Below are 22,785 nucleotides of genomic sequence, written 5' to 3'. Positions count from 1 at the left end.
TTCAAAGGGACCTGGACAAGCTGAGAAGTGGGCCAATGTGAACTGCATGAGGTTCAACAAGTCCAAGTGCAAGGTGCTACACGTGGGTTAGGTCAATCCCAGACATGAGGATAGACCAGTAGAAGAACTCATTAAGAGCAGCCCTGCAGAGAAGGACTCAGGTGTTCTGGTGGACAAAAAGCTCAACATGAGCCAGCAGTGTGTGCTTTGTAGCCCAGAAGGCCACTGTGTCCTGGGCTGCATCAACAGGAGTGGCCAGCAGGTCAAGAGACGGGATTGTCCCCCTCTGTCCTGCCCTTGTGAGGCCCCGCTTGGAGTGCTGCATCCAGGTCTGGGGCCCCCAGCACAAGAAGGATGTGGGGCTGTTAGAATGGGTCCGTGAAGATAATCAGAGGTCTGGAGCACCTCTCCTATGAAGAAAGGCTGAGAGAGCCAGGAATGTTCAGCCTGGAGAACAGAGAGCTCCAAGGAGACCTCATTGTGCCCTTTCAGTACTTAAAGGGAACTTATAAAAAAGATGGAGAACAACCTTTTACACAGACAGATGGCAATAGAACAAGGAGAAATGGTTTTAAACTAAAAGAGGCAAGATTTATGTCAGATGTGAGGAGGAAATTCTTCACTCAAGAGGGTGGTGAGGCACTGGAACAGTTTGCCTCAATTACTAGAAAATCTATTTCTTAATTGCAGTTTGCAAAAAGAAGAAAAAAATCTTCAAAATATATTTTGTGCAATAACTTTTACTGCTGGTTAAACCAAACCATGCATTCACTGAAAATAAATAAATACATAAATACTAGTAAAATATGGTTGTCTCAATAACATCACGTGAAGAGCCTCAGCTCTAGGCCATCAATAAGTATTTTAAGTGACTAGTTGGCCATCGGCAAGCATCCCTTCTAATCATTTAGTTACCTTTGGGGAAAAGAAACAAAAAAAAATAAAAACTTCAAAATGTGTATGACCTTAATGCTTACTTTTCATATACTGAGAATGCTCTCAGATCTAGGTTCAACCTGTTCTGTATTCACATATTACTAATAGAATTGATACATCTTAACAGACTTCTGTTAAGAAAATAATTTGATATTCTTTTTATTAGATGCTTATTGTCAGCTACAAAGTCCTGGATGACTACAATTCCTTAGCTAGATCATTATGTGAATTTTCCATTTTACTCAGAACAAATGCCACACATTCCTTCACTCAAGTTTTCCTTACCCATAATTTTTAAAGTCTGAAGAACCAGCTCTGAACCAGCTCTACCAGCTCGTTTGAAACCAACTTTGAAAAAAAAAACAAAACACTTTCACTTTTTGTAGAAGTTGAATCAAGTTCCAAATGATTTAAGTCTGAGAAGATTGTTAAGATTTTGCAGGGGTCTAGTTACTGAATATAATAATATGTATAATGTGCATAGAAGAGAAATTGAATTATATGCAATACACTTAATTATAAACCAGCATTTACTACCTCAGTATGAGGGTGGAAGAACTCCTGATTGATCTTACCTTAAATTCCAGCACATTAGATGTTCCTATTCTTTTCCTGCTGGTTGCCTCATAGTCAGCTGAATCCTAAGGCACTTCTTTAAATTGTCCATGGCACCAGCAGCTTAACAGGCAGCAAAATTATACACATATTTTATCCTGTAGCTGGAATAAAATAGTTGCACATGGAAAACTGACCTGTTGACATTTACTTTTTTTAGCTTATATTTTCTGTTTCTCCACTTGTATTTTGTGGGAAAGCTGGTATGAACATTGCCAGTTTGATCTGCCTAAGCTAAGGATGTGCATACACTTTTACAGTGCAAAAGTCTGATTACAGCTTTTTTGTGGCCATTGCTCAAGGAGCCAGAATGAGCCCCAACATCTATTTCCATGAAGCAATAGGCATGAGGGCACTGCTGAAACAATATTCACTGTATTGCTAAAATTTAATAAAGAAGAAAAATGTTTTGGTTTCTTCAGTGATCCATATCATCATTCAGCATGGAGAATTCATCTGTTAAAACATTCAGCAGAACCTTACCTGGTGAAAGCAGCAGACTATTGCTTTCTCTGTAATAGCAAGATAGCTGTGATTTCTGCTTCACACATGCTGCCCATTCCATTGCACTTACAGCATTAGTTTTATTTGCAAGTACCTAACATGCAACTCAGGAAGCATCTTCACTTTAGTTACTGTAGATCTCAGGAAAATTGTCTGACCTAGCTGGCTTTCAATCACTTAAAGCAAGATATTCACACTGCTAGCTTTGATCTCCCTATTCTTTAGAAAGAAAAATTGAAAGTGCTGACATAAAAAGATTAAATCACATTAAACTGAATCAAAGACACTGTCAGCTTTTCTACTTACTAGGAAAAAAACAGGAAAGTAATATTCTTAGCTAAATTAGGTTTAGACTGATATATGAGTTGAACAGCTCCAACAAGAGCCAGATTCAACTCACTAATTTAGGAGATTTCAGACCCCAATTGTTCAAATTTCATAAGGACAAACAAACTCATAAGGCTCCCATCATCATCCCAGTCAGGGTACACATTTCCACTACCCTGAGAGAAATTTAACATCTTCGGTCATGACTGAATCAAACCAGGAAATATGGTGGGTTTTTTTGTTGTTGTTGTTGTTGTTTTTCAGGGCAGAAATGTATTCAGAAATTTAATATGAATTAGGATGCAAAATGTCAGTTCATGAGTTTTACCATCCTGTCCACTACTCCCATGACCCCACCACCTTTATTGAATTTGTGGTCCTTTGATCTAAGGTTCAGCCCTACAGTTTATTTTTGACCACTTTATTCTATAATTTTATGAAAGTTAAGCTAGGGCCTGAAATAATCTGCACTACAGTTGGCAGAAGCTCTTCTGTTGATTTAGACAATGGAATAGTCGCTTAAAGTATGAAAATCATCTCCCCAGCTTTGATTTTGAGCATTTGAGAATTTCAGTTGATTTCCTAATTCCAAGCTTAATCCCAGTTTAAGACCCGGGGTCAAGGGAATATATTCATATTAAAAAAAAAAATACCAGTTGAAATATCTTCCCTATCAAAAGTCTTCACAAGAAAAGTTACTGTTTTGAATCCTCAGCCGTCTTTGATTCAAAATTCAGGAGTGTCAGAAGAAGAGGTATTTCTGCATGCTCTGTGAATTCAAGGACTATTTCATCATTAACATATAAATGGCCTTTTCTGTCCAGACTCCTAGTTTAGGACTTTTTTTATTATTATCATTTTTTAATTAAAAAAAATCTTCAAAAACTGGTCTTGAAACTTACATATTTCAGGAATGCAGCAATTCAAGGAGATGGAAAATGTCCTCTGAGACAGAACCCAGTACACTGGAACTCAATTAGATTTTGACCTTCTTCAACCATAAAGGATTGGGAGACAAACATTGTTTGCTACTTGCCTGAATTAAATTGGGTCTCCTGAGATGCATATGAAGCAATTTAAAAAAAGAAAAACACTGTTAACTGAATTTACTCAACCATCAGTCTGAAGTAAACCTTATTTACTGTATTCATCTATTACACTAATATAATCTTTCACATTTTAATAAGAAAAAATGACATTTAATTAGTGTTACACAGCCAAACCCTGAAAAAGATCCCCTATCTACACATTCAGCTAGGCCACCATTTTTCAGCTTCACCACACAAGTCCTGTATACTTTAATGCTTCCCTTGGTCTAAGAAAGCAGTAGGACTGTTTTATTAATTCAACTCCCTGTCACACTTCCTAGGCAGAAGTTGACATTCTTGTCACAATTCTATACAAATGGGACCTTTAAGCTTTATAAGCTTTATAAGCCTTATGCCCCGACAACTGACACTCTCTCCTTTCCCAAAACCATCCTTCTAAATTTCTTCATGTATGGTTCATTTTTTAAAGACTTGTGATGTTTGAAAGACAGAGATATTAGTGATTATTAAACAATACAAATAATTAAAAAAAAAAAAAAAAGAGAAAGAAATAAAAAAAAAAGAAAGAAAGACCTATGCACATCTTCTTTCCATGCTTTCCTTTCTATTTTTCCATCCTAGCAACAGCTCCAGAAGCTTTCTTCTGTTGAGTGGATTCAGATTATGACTCAAAGATACTTGGTTGTGCCTTGTACATTCAGTGTCTTCCACCCTAAGTAGGCCACTCTTAGCATACCCCTGTTTCTGCCAAAATTTCCAGCATCTGCCTTCTTTTCTTTTGCCCCCTACCTCTTTCACACATTGTTAAGACTGAAGACTGACCATTCTTCTTTTGTTTGTAAACCTGAGAAACCTCATTCAGAAAAAAGTTAATTGTTTTCACCTCAAACACAGCCATCCCATTGTACCAGGGTAATAAAGTAATTTCATAAACTCACTTGCTTTGATCTATAGATACATACAAGTCTGTATGTCAAGTCTTTAAATCTTCACTTTTTTTTTTTTTTTTTTTCCCTTTAGGACTTCATTTCACCTTTATAAAAATAGGCAACCTGAATTCTAATTTTAGAAAATGAAACTGGGACAAAACCACAACAACAAACCAAGTGTTAGTAAAAGCATTAATAAGGAGTCTCTGAGTCAGCTTGAAAATCCTAAAACACATTTTTTGTTGTTGTTGTTTAATATTTCATCACTGTACAGCAGGGAATTAGATCATTAGCACTAAAAAAAAATAAATGTTTTAAAATCAGATTTTTCAATCTCAAGGTATAGCTCCCACCTACCTTGCCCACCCCAGAACCCAGCAATACACTTCCAAGTCAAGAGTTCTATAGTTTCAACTATTGAGCAATATAGTCCAACAGTGATATCAGCTACTTTTAGAGAATTGCAAAAGGGCTTGACTTGGAAAAGCCAGCAGCTTACTTCACAAAAATTTTCATTATTTTTTTTCCACAAAACAAAAGGAGTTTTAATTCATTTATTTTATTTTCATATTCATTTATTTTATTTATTCACTTCTTTTACATGTGCATAGGCTGAAGGCTTTGACATTGCCTCATATGAAGTATCTAGCACCAATATACACAATTATTGAAAAGTTTATCGACCAATGTCTGAATGCTTAGCTTATTTTTTTAATATGTCCCTTAAACAGAATTTTGACATTTTCTTAAGAAAAAGAAAAAAAAAAAAAAAAAAGCTGAGGAAAAGGAAATAGGTCATTAAAAAGATACTTGAGAATTCCTCCAGCAGCAACCTGTAGGTGTAAGGGAAAACTCATTGTCAAGTATGATTTATGAAGCCTCATTAAATTTACTTAACATAACTGGGAAGCAGACTAGTACACTAATACCCTCTTTAACATAAACCTTCATGGAATATAGTGCATCCTTTACACAATAAAAAGGCTAATATAGCTTGTCACAACACAGATCTGAACTAATGCAGAAGTCAAAAGGCTCTCAATTTGTGCTATTAAATACAAATATTGGGTGATAGCCTAGCTATTTCAACCATTCAATGATTTTTTTCTTGTCTTTTTCATGTAAAAATCAGTTATTAAGTGCGCATGCAAGAGAAAATTACTGTAGTCAAATGAATATAGATCCACCACAAAAAATAAAATAAAAAATACACCATACAAAGTGACATTTCAGATCAGCTTTTTTTCTTTTTCTTACACAAAGCTGCATTAATTAAGCTACGTGTATTATAAAATTCCAGTTCATTTCAAAGCATTACTTTCTGGCAGATTTTTGGTCTGCATGTAACTAATCTTGTTTTACTGAGAACTTGTATCATTCCTTCTGGACTACAAATGCCAACTCACCTCTGCTCCTACTATATTCTTCTCACTCACAAACTGTTAAAAGCTGAAAGTTTTATTACATAAAAAAAATGTGTGTATATATACACAAACAAACACATACACAAATGCTGCTGAAGCTCTATCCTGTTCTGAGCCTAGACTGGCAAGTGGTCTTGACGAACGATGGGAGGTTCCTGTGAAGAAGGCGAGGTACCTTGCTGTTGTGTGGCAAAATTAATAAATACCTGTAAGGCAAGAAAAAAGTAGGACTTTCAAAATAACAGTATTTGAACAAAAACTTTGGAGATGTAGATGGTGATTTTTTTTCAGTTGCTTTTCTAAGCTTTTCTGACACAAAAATTAATAGTTTATGCTGCAAGAACCCCCTTAGAGATATGTTTTGTAAACTCTATAAATAATCCCTCTTCACCTCTCCAGCTAACACAGTGGTTGATGAACTATAAAAACAATGGTAAAATGAGTTACCAACTTATATATGAAAATCATATTTTACTGCTACACAAGTTACTGAGAAATAATTGTTTTACTTTGCATTTAAACGGCACGCCAGAGGAACTTGAGCCTGCTGTTTCTATCAACCACCATCACACAGATGAAGGTCCAGATATTTCAAGGCAAAGGTATATTTCTGAACACTACACAGTAATGATTCAACAGCTCATGTGCCTTCCTGATATATATATATTTTTATTTTTTTTTCTGAACAGATCTTACAACAGAAAGACTTGTTCACTTTTAAATCACATAACTATTTGACAGCAAGGAATGGAGAGGGAAAGATGGTTATTCTTGATTCAAATGATCATATTATTCATATGCAAACAAACAGGGTGTATAATAAGGATGTTTGTTATTCAAGAGAACTATTTTCCTGTTTAAGACTGACACTCAGTCAGGGAGAAGAAGCAAGAGTAGGTGACTGAGGTGATGAATCACCATGAATAATGCAGAGGAAGTAAGCTTGAGTGAACAACTCCTGAACAATCATGAGGCTGAAATAATCTTACATTCAGCTATTCAGTGAATAGATAATTTACAAGCAGTTAAAAGATTAGTACAAATCAGAATATTTCACTAATGATTTGCACAAGGGTAAAGGAGCACATTCACACCATTTATCATACAAATTAATGCTTTGACTAGATGTGACTCCCTTGGTTTGCAGAATACATAACAAGAAGTTGCATACAAGAATGCTCTAATACATCACAGCCACTCAGAAATCCCACCCTTGCTATTGTTCTCTTATTCCTTCTGCCCAAACAGGATTTATTAGTTGTTAATAGCGGGGTCTCTTCTGTCTGTTTCTTCTGTTTGTGCATTTCCACTATTCTCTATTGTGCAGCATAATACTCACTGAAAAAAAAAAAATCAAAGGAAAATGTCCTGTAAGCCTATGGTTTACTGTGATTTACAGACTTCTTCAGTCTTTTGAAGGGTATTGGTAAGATCCCAACTTTTGCACTGTGGAGGGTTGTTCACAGTCCTGCCTTCTCATCCTACACAGAATGAGTAATCTAATGAGTAATTATGCTTGCACATATAATACAAACATGTGACTTCATGCGCTGCTTTGACTGTGCTCACCTGCAGTGTAAAAGCAGTAGGGTTCACATGTTACTGTGTAGATCTGAGATAGTCTGGAACTGCTGGTTTATCACATACATCCAGCAAATGATTTTAATGCACCAATAATTACAGTAACACAGAATGTTTACGGTTAAAAAATAAAAAAATAAAAAAATACCTGTTCCAGCGTGGTTTGGTTCATGGAGTAGTGTTTGATTTGGAGAAAATCTTTGTGGTTCTCTAGGACTCTGAAGAGCTCAGCTAAGCATCCCTCACTTCGAGGGATGTGGTATTCAAGCAGGTTAAGATGCTGTCCCTATAAAGAAGTAAAAATAATAAAAACAGATAAAAGTGAATGCACACGATGATGAAGCTGTATTTGCTTTAACCAATCTGGTTTCAGTAGACCTTCACTGCAAATTAGCAATATAAGCTTTTAAATAAGAATATATTTTGCCTGCATTGGTAGCTAAATAAAATGCTCTTACTCAGGACATATGTATTTAGTGCATGTTCTGAGATGACATTTTGTTAATCTCATAAAGGATATATAAATTTAGGACACTTTTATGTTATAGGATTGAAATTTAATTGATGGTAGCCCTGATACAATGGATTTTGGGAAGACACGAGGCAGTAAACCAAAATTTACTTACCGGTAGGCTTACACATACCCATTTTAACTATAAACAAAACAAAAAAATATTGGATTCCCTCATCATTACGTAATCAAGTGGCTGGTATCTAAGAAAGGGAAATTTTCTGTTAATCTGTGTGCTTGTTTTGAGCTTCCATACATCATAAGATTGACTTTGATTCTTACACTGAACTAACACAGATATAAATGAAAACAAAGGAAAATTTATAATTTAATGGATAGGATATTAAAGATCCTTATTAACAATTTCTGCAGTAGGGTGCTTTTCAATTTTATTTATGTATTTATTAAACTTCATTTCAGACAGAGAAAAGTCTTTCTCTCTTAATTCTGTGCTTTATTGGTAAGCTTCCTGGGAAAAATATATATATTTAAAAACAAACAAACAAAAAAAAAAAAAAAAACATATGTATAGAGAGAATCTAATTGCTATAGGTCTTTTGTAAGGTTTCATATCAAATAAAAGAATCACAGTAAAGACACGGTTGCCAGCTGTGGACCTTAACTACACTCTCAGCAAACTCACTTAATTCCTAATACAGGTGAACAAAAAGGCAAGTTTATCTTGGTCAACAATAAAATCACAAGAAAAGTATTACTCAGCGAAAGGACCTATTTGTTTATGTTGCCTAAATGACCATTTGGAATTGATTTAATCAATATTCCAAGTCAGATTTTAAAAAATTGCTTAATAGGGAAATGAAAATATGCACATGCATACTTCTCCAAAAAAAAAAATAAATAAAAATCAATATATATAAACATGTATACATTGTTCTTATCAGCCCACACTTGATTTTGTTTTAGAATAATTACTATGATGAGGAATTTCAGCTGTACCTTAAATTGTGCTCCAGGAAAATGCAACTGTAGACACTCCAGAATCATTCTTTGAGAGCTTATTTCTTTGCTCAGCCAAATTTTGACAGAATAGCCATCTCCAAACCTGAGAATGATACGCAGAAACATAGATCCAGTCATCTACACTATGAAGTCAGGAAGAATATATTTTTTTTCATTTAATTTTCCTGTAATGATTATGGTAAACAACATCATGTATACCCATTGCATTATCACTGGGATATTAGCATTATACTATAAAAAGCAGACACTGATTTCAATTAGAAAGTTGTTAAAATAATGGCAACGAATAGAAACAAACAGGCAAAAAAAATCCATATTATCCATAGATTTTAGTTACAATACTATATTTTATTATACGGTGTACCTTAGACTAACTAAAATATACTTTAATTACAACACTGCTTTGAAGAGTTAGCAAAAGGAAAAAAAAAAGAAAAAAAAAAAGAAAAAAGAAAAAAAAAAGCTATGAAGTTTACTAGTTACAAACAGAAAAATAAATCATTTATTTTAACTTTTTTAATGATGTAACAGTATTTCAAACCTTTTAACAAAGCAGGCCACTTTTTATTTCAGCAAATATGTGTACAAAATGTTTTTACATATACAAAAAGTAAAGTACACAGGTATTTCCAGAGATGGCAGAGTTCATGAATTTTCTTTAGCTCTTTGGCCACACAATCTGTCTCAAAAAATAATTTAGCAAATGAACTTCTCTCTTAATATAGATGTGATAAAAGTTAAGTACAGGCAATCTAACCAACACATTATTTTGTATTAAATTTTCCTGTTGTTGAAGTTCCAATACATCTACCAACACTAAAATGGCAACCGGAGCCTCACACGTGTTGCTTAAGTGACAGAAGTTATGCAGCACTGGGGGTAAGGGCAGAGCTCAGCAGAGATGGGGTGACTCGGGGCTGCTGCATGCCTCCATGCAGCTACACACCCTCCTGTTGTCTTCACTGGCTTGGTTATTCACTAGGGAAAAAAGCCCAGCCAGAGCCAAGTCGGAAGAGATTTCCTCTCACCCATGGCAATGCTCTCAGCATGGGTTTGTGCTGGGACTTTACTACCGGCACCAAGCCACTGCTGCTCTCTGTTGTCCAGGAGTAACGGAAGGGCAGATCTGGGAGGGAAACAGGGAGCTCTGGCTGCGTGTCCACATCCTCCCAGAAACCTGGTGGTTTCTCTGCCTTCCCATTCCACCATTCCCATATCCTTCACTCCAATGTTATTTCTTTTCAGGCTCCAGCCCCAGAATCACTCATCCCCAAATCCTTCACTTCAGTTCTTCTGTTTCTATTTCCTATCCTCCATATTGATCCCTCATGCCAATGTGCCTTCCTGGGTACACCTCTGTGATTCAGGGTAGTGACCGAATTAATTGGATCCTACAGTTATGAAGCATGTTTTCACATGATCAAAGCAGAAGTAAATATTGTAGCATACTTTATGATGCTGCCCTTTTCAAATATAGAAAATATGGTCTACAGAATCTCAATCAAAGTGTAACAAAAATAATGACTATTTGGAGACATGTCCAGTTTAACCACTGTCTCAGTAACTGCCAGCTAAATACTTCACATGAAGCACCTTATGTCCCTCATCTGTAGTACATAGGGCAACAAAAGGGCTTTAACTTTTATTTTATGCTGTACCTCCATTGTTATAAAGCCTTTGGTTGTTTTGCTTTTGGAGGGGTGGAGGGACTTGATTTTGTTTTTAGCCAAATACAGCCACTGAACCAACTGAATTATAGTAAAAAGAAACATTCTTGATTCAGTATCCTGTTTGCTTGTTCTTAAAGGACATTATATGAATAAATCCCCTCCAGTCCAAGCAGTACCAGCTATTCACTGAGCAGCGCGACCTGACAGATGAACAGTGCTGTTACACTAAAGGGAATCCAAAGCAGTGGCTGGGTGGTTTGCTTCACAATGATTTACTAACACATAATAGATCTCTAATTAAATCTTTTAAATGCATAGCATCCTCCCTGCAAAAATACATGTGACAATAAAAAAGACGTTACAAAGATGGATATAGTTAACCAGGGTTTCAAATTTAGATGGACAGCCAACCTGAGGCAACTTTTTACAAGAGACCACTGATTCTGATCAGTTTTCTGGCATTTCTAGTCATACACTGTTGAATCATAGTTTGAAAAATGCTGGCTTATGGAGATGTTCAACGGTCTCGTAAAATGAAATTGTTGCATGAAATGAAGTTTCCAAAGAAAATGTATCAAAATTCTGATTAGCAAAGACCAAGAAGCCTGTGCAACTTCAGTTTAATTCTAAATTGTGAACAGCATGAACACTAGCACAGTACATATAAAAAGCTTTAAAAGATTTTTTTCTCTTCTGGCTAGTCAAATTATGGTGCTTCTATACCTTGATTTTATAATTCACTTCAGTAAAGCAGCTCAGAGTAAGCTGATCAGCAATAAACATTTCCCCTTGCTATAATCAGCAAGCTGTTTTCCGTAGCAAACTGAGTCAGTGGAAATTGAGTTGACCATTCTTTTTCACTCTGTTTTCCTCTCTGAATCAGACTATATAATTAATTCAGAAACCCAAAGTGGAATTACAGGGAACAGCACAATCTGGTTTGATTAGTGCTGTTAGAATCAAACCTTTAACAACTGATAGTTCAAGACCTAAGGAGGGAAACATTATCATTAAAATGGCATAAGTTGAGCCAGCACACCTGTTCAGCAGCCATCTGTTGCAAAAGAATCACCATCTCTTCAAAGCTATTCAACAAAGATATTTTCCATTGCTAATTTCTATCACTCACTTTAACAACACCTGCATTTTTATTTGTGTATACACACACACATAAACACATATTCTAACAAAAATTATTTTTGCTCTTTATCTTTTCTCTCTTTTTTGTCTCAGTCAAGCTAGTTGTTTAAGCTTGACTTTCACCTCATCAGCAGTTCTAGGAGAATTATTTGAGTGCTTTACCTACTTAAATGCAACCACAAGACTGAAACTAACACAAACATTCCCAGACTGATTTTAAAGTAGTTGGGTATTAACAACAGCATCAACTGAAGAAGTATGAACTTAGCAAAGACTACAAAATGCATCCAACTGCTCCACACCTGTAATTGCATGGGTCTTCAAGCTTACTGAGAAGCTCAAATGACAAGGGAAAAATGGAACTTAAAATGGCAACAAGGAATGAAACAATTTCACAATTGTAAAACGGAACAATCAGGAATTACAAAATAGGCTATAACTTTTTAGCATAGAAAAAAAGATGTGTAGGTGGTAGAAAGCTACCCCAAATCATGACTGACCTAGACAATGCAATTAATGATTGCTTCTTCACTCTGCTATGACCCTGTTTTTCATGCAAGACCAGGGAGCATCAAATTGAATCAGAGGGAAGGGAATTCAAATTCAGTAAGAGGAACTAATTTTCCATATAGCACATAGGAAAACTGTAGAACTCATTGACACAGGATATGCTGGATGCCAGAATTTGACATGAGCTGAGTAAGAAATTAGGGAAATTCACAGGGGGAAAAAATCCACTAAGGGCTCTTCTGGCTTAGGAAATCTCTAAGCAGCAAATTGCTGAAGGCTTGTTGAGTAATATGGAAAAGTATCTTAATGTGCTTATCTCGACCTTGTACTTTTCCTTCCTTGCCAGTATTAGACAGGGAGGATACAGTGTTAGATGGGTCTTTGGTTTGACCTTATAGCTGGTAGTAAAAATAAAACAAAGCAGAGGTCAGCCTGGGCTAATTTCCCAAATGGTTCCCCTATTTTTGGAAGTGGTTTGCTGCCCTTGATGTAGCCATGATGGCAGCCATGCTGCCAATTGTATAACAATAGATAGTATTAAGCTAGTTCACATGTGTGTCCACCCAAACTGCAATCACACACTGGAGTAAGGTGTAGCTAAACTTATAATGATGAGCAAGTCCCCTACCTGCTTTCTTGGGGCTCCTCCTAGCCTTGCAGTGGGAATGGAAGTACATTCAGTTACCCAAAGGCTAAAAATTCTCATAAATACCAAGTAGAGGGGCTACCACTTAAAGCAAATCAAGTAATACTAACTTCTCAATGTTCTTTTCTGCCCATTTTTAGAGGTCCTGGGTCAGAGATTTGAGTGAGAACAAGAAAAGCTCTTAAAACATGCCTTGTACTCAGATAAGCCTACACTTGGATGGTCACAAGGGGTCCCTAGAGGTACTAACCCAGTATTTTACAGACATAGCCCGTGACATCCTGTTATCTGTGAAAGGTAAAAAATAAAGTGCAGTATCAGCAGACTTCTTTCTATTTGCTTTACAATAATCTTTATTATATCTCTATTATAAATTATTTCCTTTAAAGTTGTTAAGAATTTGCTTGCTTGAAAACAAACAAAACCTAATCTAGAAACATCCGTTTTAATTTACAAGAGAGTCAAGTATGACCAGCTCCTTCAATCACACTCTTTCCAAACCCATAACTCTTCTTTCCCCACACCAAAATTGCTGAATGCAACCTCAGGAGATCAAGAACATGGCCATATTTCCTAAGCCTTGATGAAAAAATAAAAATAAAAAAAAATCTTATAATCCATTTGTTTTTTGTTGTTGTTTTAAAATAAATTCAACAAAGATTAAATTTCCTGAAGAATATTATGCTATTAAGTTTTGGCATCTGTGTGTATATATGTGTGTGTGTGTGTGTGTGTTTGTGTGTGTATGTATGTATGTAAGTATATATTTATACACACATAAAAATTACAACTCACAGAAAGTTTACTTGTGGAAATATAATGTGCATATTTTATATATGCACTAGTCTGAGTGATTAAAAGAATACTCCAAAATGACATTATTGAATAACAAAATAAAAAATAAAAAGAACATTGGCACTTAACGTTTGAAAGGAAATGCATCTTTTAGAATTTATGCCATAAATCAAAGAAGAAGAAGAATTTGTTACTGAGCTGTTTGCCACGATGCTTCAGTTTGCATTCATTTACAAACAGATAAGGTTCTGCTTTCCATAAAGTCTCATCTAGACAAGCCAACAATTATTCCAATATGATTACTCAGGCACAGGATATAGATTCAGGTCATTCAATATTAAGTGGTAGAGAAAGACAGTATCTAAGATAAAAGAAAGGTTTCTAAATTTGAGGTATGTGAAATACTTGCTTTATTTAAAAAAAGAAAAAAAAATGTTAATATCAAATGCAAAAATAGTATGACTTGTAAAATGCAAATTCATTCTGCAATTATTCAGAACAACCTCAGTGCTGCTGAACAAACAATAAAAACTTAATTAGATGCAATAACAACTAGCTTATAAAATCTATCTTCCATATACTATTCATAGATTGTTTCATCTTTTTTTAATTGATTTTTTTAATTGATTATGATTTTTCCAGGATAACAATAGAAACAGCTATTAAAACAAGTAATATTTGTTCAAGTACATTGTACATGCATTTATGTGCACATATACTCCAGGCTTTCATACCAAGTCACCTAAAGTAAATTTCTAAATTTAATAATATCATTGCAATAACGGTGATCATCTCAGATTATGAACAATGCAGGGTACAACATTACCTTGCTCTCTGAATTTCAGGCTTTTAAATGCTTAGGTATAGTATCCAAATATGTGGTAAAATTTTCAAAAAATCTTATTAATTGTATGTACAACTGTATGCACACAAAATCTGTCCCAATACAAACATATGTATATGTGCTTGTGTTTGCACATACAGGCAAGTATCAGAGATCTGATACTCTTTTTTTTTTTACTTACATATGGCATTTCCTGAGAAACAGAAAGAATAGCACTGTAATTCTATGAAAAGCTGATGGCAGAGCCTACAAAGAACTAGAACAACAGTTCCTTAAAGTGCCTTCTGGGGCTCAACAGTCAAAAAAGCAGAAGGAAATAATGTTATCTGTGTGTTTCTGTCACTGTTTTCAGTTTGTTTTTTATAGTTATTTATTTTTTTATCCAAATATTATACACTAAGATGTCCATTGAAAGGATCTTATCAACAATTTAAGTTCAAATTCTCAAGTTCAAAAAATGTTAGAATGAAGGCCAGCTCTGAAATCCACATTTAAACAACTGGAATATCTACATTATTATATAAGCTTTAATTGCATCACTGCATAGTATCTCTTATAGAAATCCCTACCATGAAGAGTTTACAAGACAAACTGGAGGTAAATGCTCATAGAATTGATTTTGTTTATTGAAACATCTGGAAAATATTGTAAGTAAGATAGCAGATTGCTGAGTAAGTGCTTCACCGTTCTGGTGGATGAGAATGGCTCCGTGGAAGCAAATCCTACCCTTCCACTCCAGTACACCTGTGTGACCTGTGGTAATTCAAACCACATTTTTCACTACTGCTTCCTACCCTGCTAAGTGCTCACCTTGAGACCTAGGACTCCAATCTGCAGAAGGAATTCATAGTACTTTCATAACACTCACTGCTACAGCTGAAAATTGCAATGGCTTTGTAGTTTTGAGAATACCAAGCACTGTGTAGCGTTAAAATATTTAGTCATAAACTGCTCAGAATGGTTACCCAAAATCTTTTAACTTTAACATATTTGTCATGCTCCAGTTACATCTCTATAAAATTGAGATAATTATTTCAAATCCTGTTTCCTGGGAGTATCGTTGAAAACATAGATGTTAATATTTACAAAGCACAGCTCTAATGAATGCTGATAATAGTATATTTAGAGACAGGTTTGAAAAATGCCTAGTAACGATGGTACACAGATCACATGGTAGGGGAAGAGAATACAAGTAGGCAGCTATATTGCAGTGTCCCACAGGAAACACCATATAAAATTGCACCCCCCAAAACTGCATTCTGATGTACATACAGAGTAGGGATGAACTAATGTTGCACAGCTAGCTCTGACTTCTGAACTAACAATCCATATGCTTTTAAAGTTGTAGAACTCTTTTCTTAAAGATTTCCTCTGGGAAGATTTAAAAATAGATATATTGCATGAATACACATTTACTGCCTTAATAAGTTTTTTATGTACAAAAGGAATTTATGTTGTCTATCAACAGGAATAAAAATTATATTTTTGAATATCATCGCTTCTACATTTTATGGCATGTAAGAAAGTCACTGCAAATATTCCTGTTAGCATGATAACACACTGTCCAATGACAACTGAAATATTCATGAGATCTTTAAACCTAATCCTTTTTTTTTTTTTCCATTTAAGAAATCCACATGCAAGTTATCTTGAGAAAAGCAATAAAATATTCTTAATCAACCTTCTAAAAAAATGTAAAGTGTAAATAGCTTGGCAACACATCTTCCATTCTAACTGCTATAACAAACGGATTAATTGCTGGGTAATTTAATCAGATGGCTTGCTGATACAATTTGAGCAATGACTTGATGTGTGTCCAGCACTTGAAAAATTGGTATGGCTTTTTCAGCTAAAAGAAGTCTGTCCAGATGGCCCTAAAATGAAGAATGGTACTCAAAATGTTGTTCCCATAGGATTGGCCAGCTGTACCTAACATGGAAATGCTTCTGTGATTTTTTAAAAAATCGTTAAGTATAATGGAAAATACTGGAGAGAACGTTTAGATGTAATCCATTCACAATTTAGAGTAATTGACTCAGTTGGCAGGAGTCAGCTGAAATTATGTTTTAATAGGCACAACTGCTAACACATCTATCTCATACAAACTATATCTAGAACTAAGATGCTAACTTTTTGGAAATTACTCTTCAATTCATTCTTCCTGGCTAACACCTGTTTTGGCCTTATTCAGAAATTTGCCACCTGAAAAAAATAAACATAATAAATAGAGCTCTTCTAAAGAAGTCTAATACTCATACTAGTGAGAAACATTTGAGGGTACTTTAAATGTTTAAACAGATAAAATTAGTCAGGGCTCAACAGTTGGGAATAAAATCTAAAATACCTTCAACTGTGGAGAGGAGACATTTTTGGGTGAGCATTTGGTAACAGGCTTGCACAAGAGCTGGAAAAATTTAACAAGTCTCACACATTAGAAGCAGCATGTGTCACTTTTTATAACCCTATGAAGCTTTTATGCACATTAAAAAGCACATTAGCATCTTCCTGGAGCTCACTCATAGCCTTCATAGCAGAATTTTGTACTGCCATCTGACAAACCTGTATTCAGTCCAAGACTATGGTCTTTTCCATCTGCCAAGGGCTGAAAGTGTACTGAGAAAGAAAGCTGAATCCTTGAAACTTCCCACCACAGTAAAGAAGGAAATTTAACATGGCTCCAAGGAAGACCCATTAAGACTTCATCAAACATTCATCAAAAAGACAATCATAACTAGACTTTATGGGCTGGAGTGCTACTAGAAGAAAAGCAAATAAAACAATTCTGATGGTTTCCATCAAGACAGATAGAATCCCCACACAGAGAAGAAAAATGTTATTTTAGTGAATGTAGCTACACACAAAAGAGGAAAAAAAAAATCCTAAGACTTTAATACTATCACACGTAATATTAAAATGTACTTCCATGGTAATTTCTTAATATCTAGGAGTCATTCTATCATAAATAAAACCCCTATGAAAGTTCTCTGGTTTAAATGTTCATACAGTGTTTACATTTCTTTTATCCAGTCAAAGCTAGATTAGATTACCTGTAATTGATTTTTAAGTATTTGTTCAATCTAATTTGTAGAAACAAATTGAAGATAGACCAAAGATATCAATAGCTGCTTATAAATAAGAGAAAAATAAAAAATCACGAGTTGTAAAATCTAACACAACACAAAACCATAATAATCTACAACAATGATGGCCGCCATGAATTTCTTTTGGTACAATTCCTGCTTGTTAATATTAAGTAAGTATATTGCCAGTATGATTAATCCACATACATAACACACAAAAGCATCATCAAGAAACAAATTTCTATAGTATGAGTAATTTAGATCGAATCAGATGCAGGAAGATTAGTTTTTCTTATGCTTTTTTCACTTACATTGCTTCACGAAAGAGTTTTGTTAAATAAAATGTAAAGCAATAGTTTTTTTTTTTTACTCAGAGAAGGTGGCAGGGACAAATACGCTAAAAGGTGTTAATGCAGGCAAACACTAAAAAAAAAGAATTAACCAGCAATCATACCAGTGGATACGGCTGTTAAGGAAAGTGTTCTTCAGCTGGCAGATATTTTTTCCAAAGAAAAGATTTAGAAATTTTTATGGTTTATCACTTTAAAAGGAAAAAAGTTTTGCTCCATATGAGAGTATATGACAGGACTATCATATACATATACATCATATATAATATATCATATACATATCACAGGGAGGGAAGGAAAATGGGAAGGAAGGATAAACTCTTTCAGGTCCTGGAAGTTTTTCAGGATGATAAGGATGATCACAGGTGGAGTGGAAAGTGAGAAAATTACAATTACAATAATTAAAACTTAATTATTTCAATGGTTTGGAGTAGTAAGTAAAGGAATCCTGCTTCTCTTGTGCAGATGGAGAAGTCCCCTGCAAGATAGGCACATGGTAACATATCTGGAAATTGTCCTAAAATAGGTTTGGAAGGTGAATTATACAGAGGTAATAGACTTCTTAAACCCTCAACGATTACCATATATATTAGTTGTGTGACAACCTGAGGTCTATAATGGAGCACTGTATGGACAAGTGAAGAAAACCACAGTCAGTTGGTCTGTCTGGAGGGAAGACCGGAAACTAGAGTAAGTAACATAATAATAGGAATTCAATGACATTTTTTGGCTTTTTGCCAGCACTTATCAAAAGTTTTCCAAAGAAAGCAGCTTTAACAGCTGCTTGTATATGAGGTTTTAAGACTACACTCTCTACACTTGTTTTTGCTCTCAGAAGCCAAGAAAATGAATTAGGCAGTCAGTGAGAATTCAGACAACTGTATAATTTTAATTAAATCCTTTGGTAAAGCTAGTGATTATTTTATCCTAATAAAAGGTTTTAAAGTTTTAGAAAAAATTAATAGGTTCCTGAACAATAGGTGTGGAAAATTTTGAGACTAAATCAATCCACAAGCTAGGAGTTAAAGGGATTTTAGTCCTACCTTAAATGAAAATCTTAGTGCAGCTTCACCTACACAGTTTCAATTGAAAGCTTTAGTGATACAGGTGTCCAGTGCACATATTAACCCACATGAATGCTACTGATTTGCTTTAAAGTCATGGCAATACAAGGAAAAAAAACCTACTGGTAGTATGTAATCCTAGTACATAGTGGTTTTGTTTTATAGATAGAGAGATAGATTTAGAAAACGATAACTATGAATATGACTACCAAACATTCTTATCTTTAACTTGGTTTGGAGAGCTTAAAAGAGAAGCTGGTAGAGCTTTGACTTGTGAATGACTGATCTGTAAATATCTTGATGTTCTTAGAATTAATTTGAGTATTCTTCCAGTATGTCACATAGTTTATTCTTCTGCACTAAATTTCTTACTGTGATCCAAAGAGGTATATTACAGAATCATAGAATGGTTTGGGTTGAAAGGGACCTTAAAAGCTATCTGATTCCAACCCTCTGACATGGGCAGGGACACCTCCCACCAGACTAGGTTGCTCAAAGCCCCATCCAGCCTGGCCTTGATCACCTCCAGGGAGGGAGCATCCACAGCTTCTCTGGGCAAACTGCTCCAGTGCCTCACCACCCTCATAGTAAAGAATTTATTCCTAATATCTAATCTAAAGTTTAAAACCATTTTTAATCTTTAGTTTAAAACCATTACTCCTCATCCTATCACCACACTCCCTGACAAAGAATCCCTCCCCAGCTTTCCTGCAGACCCCCCTTAGGTACTGGAAAGCTGCAATGAGGTCTCCCTGGAGCCTTCTCTTCTCCAGGCTGAATGACCCCAGCAGCTCTCTCCACCTGAAAAAGTATCTAGAGAAAGAGGATAGAAAAATCAAGAAATTTCCTATTTATATGAATATGGTGCATAATTATGAGTATGTTTAGGATTTCTTACTTCAAAAAAAAAGCTGGATGAAAAGATGCTGCTAAAGGAAACATCAGGAGGGGCAAAAGAATGACGGAGTCACTGAGAGGATATTGGTGAACCTAAACTTTGTGGAATGTTCCCCCCTCATGGTCAAGCTGAGGAGACAGACACACACACAGCCTCCAGAGGATCTGAAATATTAAAAAAAAATAAAATAAAAAGGAGAGAGAGGGAGAGAGAGACAGAGGGAGAGAGAATGCCCACATTTATCATAGCTATTTTACACACTCAGCTGAAGTGCCTAAGAACCTAATAATACTGTTTTCCCTTTTCTGGGGACATGCACATCTTAAAAAAGCATTTTTACCTGCCCAAGGTCTACGTTGTCTTCTACAGACATCTGTCTCTTACTGCAAAAGGAATAAGGGTGCCTGGAGTCGTACTAAACTACTTCAGCTAGTGGGACAATAGACCTTTCTATGCTTTGAAATTTGGTCAAAATGGACTAGATAGCAAACAAAAAGAGCTAGGAACAAAAGAAGTGGAAACTCCTGAAGAGCTTCTCCTGCCTCCAGAAAAACAAGCACAAATATGGAAGCAGATCTCAGTTCTTTTCACCGCCCTGTTCATAGGTCTGAAGGTCTATTTCACTGTTGAAAAAAACAAAAACAAACAAACAAACAAACAACAACAAAAAAAAACTTGGAAGGAAAGAGTACATTAAGGTAAACATGATTCAGGCCTATCATGCTAATGCAGCTGAGAAGTAAGGGCCTACAGTTCTATCCAAAGGACAGAAAGCCAGAAGTGCCCTCAAGGGACAAAAAGTTGTATGAGACTACAGAGCGCTTTATACCCATAATGTAGCACAGTTTCTGTAGAGGTTTACATTGTCAAGTGTATCTGTACTCAAGAGTGCTAAATGCTGAGCTGGTACAAACCATTGTGGCTTTTCAGCTTGTAAATGAGCAATGCCATTACACAGCTGGCTGTCTGGATGCCATAAAAATTCTACTTATCACTGAATGTAAATGTTCTATCTCGAAGTTGCAGCAGGTCTGCCTTCCACTTCTGGTCCTGTTTTCTTCATGGTGAATTCAGCCCATCCTCTAAATAAACGTCCCCATAAACAGATGTTAAATTAACTTATGATCAGAGTTGAAGTAGAAGAGATGCTCATCCACACCAGGAAAAGAAAGCAGAAAACTATAGCATAAATATCTAAAATTACCAGTGAATTTGTTAGGAGACAGTAATGGTTCAAAATGTGTTGTCTTACTGTCTGCTGACTTGTTAAGTGCTTCTTCCTCTTATGAAAAATTATCACAAGGAACTAAAGGGTATCCCATAATATCACAAAATGTTGAAATCTCACAATGCATTTCTCAGGTTGATTGCAGAATTGCTTCATTTAGATACAGATCTGTCTTATTCAATTACCAGTGAAGACTACAAAGCATTTTAGTAATGCCATATGTCAACTTAGCTTGCTGAGATATTGTAATTGGCTCCTTTTTAACTTCAGTGATGTCAGGAAAAGATGTGCTTAGCAGTCATAAGTATATATGCCTTGGCACTACTAAATATCTAGCCAGTTCTGAGACTGCACGTATCTGCAGAAGATTCAATGTTGATATATAATACCTGTTTTTGATGTGCTGGGGAGAACCAAGACACTTGAAGCTTCCATTCACCATAATAGCAAGCCGTGTGCAAAGGGCTTCACATTCCTCCATACTACAAAACATGGTGGAGAAAAGAAAAAGGGATTAAAAGAAGACAAGTGAAAACAGAGAACACTATTTATACCTACCTTTAATTAAAATGGAAGTAATCTGGACAGCTGCAAAAATAGGTACAACAAAATCTTTGGCTTTAAAGGCAACGGTTGAAATTGTAGCCCTCGTTGGTTCATACCAAACATAATTACCACATGACACCTAGAAAAGAGCCTCAAAACTGAGTTTATGGTTTTAGTCCATATCTAATTTGACCAATCTAGTTATGATACAAAGGTTTTATTACTACAGCCACACAGCTGGCAGGCAGTCACAGAAACGCCACTGAATGTGAGACAATTATTCCCTGTAATATGTTTGCGGTCATTTTAAGCAAAGGGATGGAGGGAGAAAAATGAAGTTTGCTCAGCTCGCCTCTTGCAAAATATATCTCCTTAAAAAGGAAAGTTACCCTTAGCCTGACTGCAGGACAGAAGAAGATGCAATACACTATAGTCCAAACAGAATTTAGGACATGGAAAAGCAACTGAATAGAAAAGCATGTCATATATGACTTAAAAAAAAAAAAAAAAAAAAAAAAGCATGTTATAAAAAAGCACGTTACAAAAAAATTTGTAACATTTGTTAAAAAAATTGTTACAAAAAAAGCATGCTATGTATGACTGCTTCAGATGATAAAGAATAACTTTGACTTGTAAAGTTTAGGGCAGATATGCTGCCTTTCTACATATTACACAGAATTATGTGAACATTTCTTCCAAAGCATGGCTTCAGACAGGACATCAGTCAGGACACATTCATCAAAGAGCTGACTTCTCAAAGAGAAGTTGAAGTTGTTTGATGTTCTTGCAATTCACTGTGCTTACTTCCCCATCGCCTCTGAGAAAGTTTTCTCGAATGCCTCAGCCATATAGCAGTCCAAATTATAGTATTTACTGAGTGAGCAGGGAGATTAAGTACCCTCCTAGGAATAATTTTCTTAAAATGGGACAGGAATAGGGTGAGAACTGCCAAACCACAAGCCACTATGTTTGAGAGAGATGGTGAGACAGCTAATGCATTTTCCCACAAAGCAGGAAGTTAGCTGAGTCATTTTGGCATGTAGTATGTCATAATGCTCCTCTTGGCATAACAATTCCCAGTTAGGACAAAATAACACAAATTTAGGCCTGTATGGACTGTCAATACAACCACATTCCTCTCCTGCCTCAAAACAAAA

At 35.5% G+C, this 22,785-nt stretch overlaps 1 protein-coding gene across 1 annotated transcript in view; it reads right to left on the bottom strand.

Annotated features, from left to right (window-relative positions):
- Window positions 1-5,087: 5,087 nt before the first annotated feature.
- ABCA13 (ATP binding cassette subfamily A member 13) overlaps window positions 5,088-22,785 on the bottom strand; it is a gene marked incomplete at its 5' end in the record, with an annotated part of 84,724 nt that continues 67,026 nt past the window's right edge. Inside the window, 4 exons of the mRNA XM_082755379.1 lie at window positions 5,088-5,990; window positions 7,514-7,651; window positions 8,834-8,939; window positions 21,472-21,564. Of these exons, the coding sequence (XP_082611505.1) occupies window positions 5,901-5,990; window positions 7,514-7,651; window positions 8,834-8,939; window positions 21,472-21,564 (427 nt within the window). The 3' untranslated portion in view covers window positions 5,088-5,900. The remainder of the gene's footprint in view (window positions 5,991-7,513; window positions 7,652-8,833; window positions 8,940-21,471; window positions 21,565-22,785) is intronic.

Source organism: Aythya marila, assembly GCF_965140915.1.
Source record: "Aythya marila genome assembly, chromosome: 2".
NCBI classification, from domain to species: Eukaryota; Metazoa; Chordata; class Aves; order Anseriformes; family Anatidae; genus Aythya; species Aythya marila.
The sequence above is the reverse complement of the archived record's forward strand: the minus strand, read 5'-3'. Positions and strand labels throughout refer to the sequence as shown.